This window comes from Nyctibius grandis, chromosome 3 (assembly GCF_013368605.1).
Source record: "Nyctibius grandis isolate bNycGra1 chromosome 3, bNycGra1.pri, whole genome shotgun sequence".
Taxonomy (NCBI): domain Eukaryota; kingdom Metazoa; phylum Chordata; class Aves; order Nyctibiiformes; family Nyctibiidae; genus Nyctibius; species Nyctibius grandis.
In genome coordinates, this window is record NC_090660.1 from 103,953,924 (window position 1) to 103,958,263 (window position 4,340).

Consider the following 4,340-nt stretch of genomic DNA (forward strand, 5'->3'; position numbering starts at 1 on the left):
GAGAACAAGCGCCGGCGCGGATCCCCCCGCAATCGGGCGGAGGGGAGGGGGCCGGGGGGTAGTAAAGAAGCGCGGAGCAGCGCGGAGCAGCGCGGCCGCCCCCTGGCGGGGGGCGCGTATCCTGCGCGGCTGCCAGGGGAGGGCGGGCGGCGGCACGCACGGCCCCGCGGTGCTGCCCCCGCCCCCGCGGCACCTCCCGCCCGCCCCTCGCCGGCGCTTTAAAGGAGGAAAGCAACTAAACTTCTATTGTACCGGACAGAGCGCGCCGCGCCGCCTTGGACCCTACAATCTGCTGCACGCCGCGGACGCGGCTTCTCTCCGCTGCTCCCTGTGTGATATTATTTTTTCTAACCGTGGTGGGAAGAAGAGATCTACATTCTCCCGGCGTTTTGTCTTTTTTTTTTTTTCCTCGTCCTTTCCGGCGGTTCTTTTTTATTATTTTTTATTATATATATATTATTTTTTCCCTTGTTTCGTTGTTCCCCGCACCGCCCGCAGTAATTGCCTCTCTACGTTTCGCAGCTGGCGCGTTGGAGAAGCCGGTGAGTTGCGGGGCTCTGCTTTTCCCATCACTCGGTCTCCCGCGGTTGTGGCGTTTGGACTGACACGGGCTGGTGACACCCGGGCTGCCGGCGGGGCTGCGCTCCGCGGACGTGGATACCGACGGTCCCTCCCGAGGGACGCTCTCCTCTGCCGGGGCACCGGCCTTCCCCATCCTTTTTCTTGCGCTCGGATTTTAATTTTTTTTTTGGGGGGGAGGGGGGGGAGAGGATTTGCTTCTCCCGCGTATGCGCGGGCAGGTTATGGTTATTGCACGTATTGCTTATATACGTATATATACGCGTATATATATGTATGTATGACAAGATTTGGCAGAGTTTGCCAAGGTCCCTGCCCGCGCATTGCCAGCACGCCCAGGTGCGTGGCTGGGGAGCAGCCCTGGCTCTCGGCTGGAGGCTGCCGGCCGCCCGCCGTCCCTTCCCGCCCGGCTCCCGGGACGCGGGATGGGGATGGCGCTGCGGCCCCGGGAGGGAAGGGGCTCCGTGCCGGCGCCGTGCCCCGTGTGAGCGCGGCGGCTGCGGAGGGGCGACGGGCGGGGAGCCGAGCCGAGCCGGGCGGCCGAGCTGGGGGAGCCCCTCCGGGGGAGCCGCCGGGAGGGTGGTCCGGGAGCCGGCAGCCGACGCCCTCGGTAGATCAGGTCGCGCCGCCCGGTTGCCCTGCCGAGCTTGGAAGGGCGTGAAGGGAGCTCGTGCATTTATTATTACTATTATATTTTTTTAATAACTAAACGCCACTGCGCGTTTCCCCGCCAGCCCGGCGCGGGGAGCCGGGAGGGAGCGCTGCGCGCCGGGGGGGCCGGCGGCCCCGCCGAGGCCGGGGGGAGCCGATCCCCGCGGCGGAGCGCAGCTCACCCGGGCGCCCCCCTCTCCCCACTCCCGCCCGCAGGCACCAGCCGCCGCGATGCCGCTCAGCGCCGGCTTCCCCAGCAAGAACTACGACTACGACTACGACTCGGTGCAGCCTTACTTCTACTTCGAGGAGGAGGAGGAGAACTTCTACCTGGCGGCGCAGCAGCGAGGCAGCGAGCTGCAGCCCCCTGCCCCGTCCGAGGACATCTGGAAGAAGTTTGAATTGCTGCCCACGCCGCCCCTCTCCCCCAGCCGCCGCTCCAGCCTGGCCGCCGCCTCCTGCTTCCCCTCCACCGCCGACCAGCTGGAGATAGTGACCGAGCTCCTCGGGGGGGACATGGTCAACCAGAGCTTCATCTGCGACCCGGACGACGAGTCCTTCGTCAAGTCCATCATCATCCAGGACTGCATGTGGAGCGGCTTCTCCGCCGCCGCCAAGCTGGAGAAGGTGGTCTCCGAGAAGCTGGCTTCCTACCAGGCGGCCCGCCGGGAGGGGGGCCCGGCCGCCCGCCCCGGCCCGCCGCCCGCGGGGCCGCCGCCGCCCGGCCTCGCTGCCTCCCCCGCCGCCTCGGCCGGTCTCTACCTGCACGACCTGGGCGCCGCCGCCGCCGATTGCATCGACCCCTCGGTGGTCTTCCCCTACCCGCTCAGCGAGCGGGCCCCGCGGGCCGGACCGCCCGGCGCCAGCCCCGCGTCCCTGCTGGGAGACGACACGCCGCCCACCACCAGCAGCGACTCGGGTGAGCGGGGCCCACGCGTGTCCGGGGCAGGGCGTGGAAATCCGCGAGGCGCCGGGGGATGTGGGGGGAGCGGGGCCGGGACCCCCTCTCCAAGTATCCCTCCTCACCACACACCCCCCCCCCCCCCGCTCCCCGCGTGGGCTTTTTTAAATGCCACGTTAGCGAGGCACGGAGAGACTCCCAACCAGTTTATTTCCTGGAAAACCGGCCCAGTTTTCCCTCCAGGGGTGGAGGGAGGAAAGGGAGAGTAAAAAAAGAAAGGGGGGAGGGTGGAGAACGGGAGGGAGAAACTTTCATAACGGGGTCAGAGCCGGTCTGCGGCGCGGTGTCCGGGGAAGCCGGCTCCCGGTGCCAGCCGTGGGCCGGGAAGGGGTTAACCCCCGCCCGAGGGCCGCGGGGGGAATGTGCAGGCAGGGAGGTGCTAGCGAAAGTGACTGCAGAGGAGTGAATGGGGCTGGGAAAGTTTCAGAAAATGCTTCCTTGGGTATGTGACAGCGTGTGCCGCTCCCTCATAAATTTGGTTCGAAAGTGAGTTTCTGCTCCAAGCGCTACAGCCCTCCCTTTTTTTTTTTTTTTTTTTTTTAATTCCCTCCGCCTTGGATTTTCCACAAATTAGCAGATCAAGAGAGATTCAGAAAATGTCTCTGAATACACATGTGTGTTAAGTAAGCTTGCTTTTGAGGCGTGGCCAAAGCCTTCTAAATCCTTAATTAAGGGCAGCTTGAGTCTGGGAGCTTTATTGCGCTGTACTGCTGACAACCGAGGTTAAACTTCCCTATCTTTCATGCGCTCCTCGGAATTGCGCAAGATCTTTGCAACTTTTGAAATCAGGGAGCCCGGGTTTGGAGCGCGGTCCGTGTGTCCTATTGCACTTGAAGTGTTGCTTCCTTAAAGGAAAGGCTCTTGGGGAAAGTCCAGCAGCATCAAATGGGTTTAAGAAGGGTTTTTCAATGGGTTCCTTGCTGTGCAGCTCAGAGTAACCTTCCCTTATAATTACACTGATCTTGAGAGTATTTGCACAGATCAGCTTATAAATGTTTTGTTTGTTTTTTTTTTCTCCTTGCAGAAGAAGAACAAGAGGAAGATGAGGAAATTGATGTTGTTACATTAGCTGAGGCAAATGAATCTGAATCCAGCACAGAGTCCAGCACAGACACATCAGAAGAGCACAGTAAGCCCCACCACAGCCCGCTGGTTCTCAAACGGTGTCACGTCAACATCCATCAGCACAATTATGCCGCTCCTCCTTCCACCAAGGTCGAATACCCAGCTGCAAAAAGGCTAAAGTTGGACAGTGGCAGAGTTCTCAAACAGATCAGCAACAACCGAAAATGCTTGAGTCCCCGCACGTCAGATTCGGAAGAGAACGACAAGAGGCGAACGCACAATGTCTTGGAGCGCCAGAGGAGAAATGAGCTGAAGCTCAGTTTCTTTGCCTTGCGTGACCAGATACCTGAGGTGGCCAACAATGAAAAGGCGCCCAAGGTTGTCATCCTGAAAAAAGCAACAGAGTACGTTCTTTCCATCCAGTCAGATGAACACAGACTGATCGCAGAGAAAGAGCAGTTGAGGCGGAGGAGAGAACAGTTGAAACACAAACTCGAGCAGCTAAGGAACTCTTGTGCATAGGAAACTCTTGGGCATCGCTTAGAATCACCCAAACTAGACTGAAACTATGAGAAAATATTAATGTTTCTAATATCACTCATGAACTACACCAGTCCATCGAGTATGGAACAGTTGCAACTGCATGCTGTGCGATTTAACTTGAGACTACACAACCTTGGCTGAATCTCTCAAGGGTTTGGCCAGAACCTCAAAACTGCCTCATAATTGATACTTTGGGCATAAGGGATGATGGGACATTCTTCATGCTTGGGGATGAACTCGAATTCAACTTTTTTTCTTTTAAAATTTTGTATTTAAGGCATTTTTTCATATGAGAATCCAAAAAAAAGTTGTCCCCAGATCACTGTATATATTTACACATCTTATTGCCATGTAAATACCTTTAATAAAGTCTTTATAGAAAAATGTGCAACATTAATACACAACAGTGTGGCAACTGGATTTATACTTGTCTTGAACTTCTGTGCCATAGCATTTCACAATTTTGTTTTTTATTTAAATACAATTTTCTTTTAAAAATGATTTTTATTTTGTTTTTAGATAAATAAATATTTGCCCAAAA

The 4,340-nt window shown here is 57.2% G+C and overlaps 1 protein-coding gene across 1 annotated transcript; it reads left to right on the top strand.

Moving 5' to 3' along the window:
* Window positions 1-463: 463 nt before the first annotated feature.
* Window positions 464-4,340, top strand: MYC (MYC proto-oncogene, bHLH transcription factor). Its single transcript, XM_068396638.1, has 3 exons — window positions 464-542; window positions 1,447-2,149; window positions 3,216-4,340. The coding sequence occupies exons 2-3, from the start codon at window positions 1,462-1,464 to the stop codon at window positions 3,776-3,778; spliced, it is 1,251 nt and encodes a 416-aa protein (XP_068252739.1). The 5' UTR covers window positions 464-542; window positions 1,447-1,461; the 3' UTR covers window positions 3,779-4,340.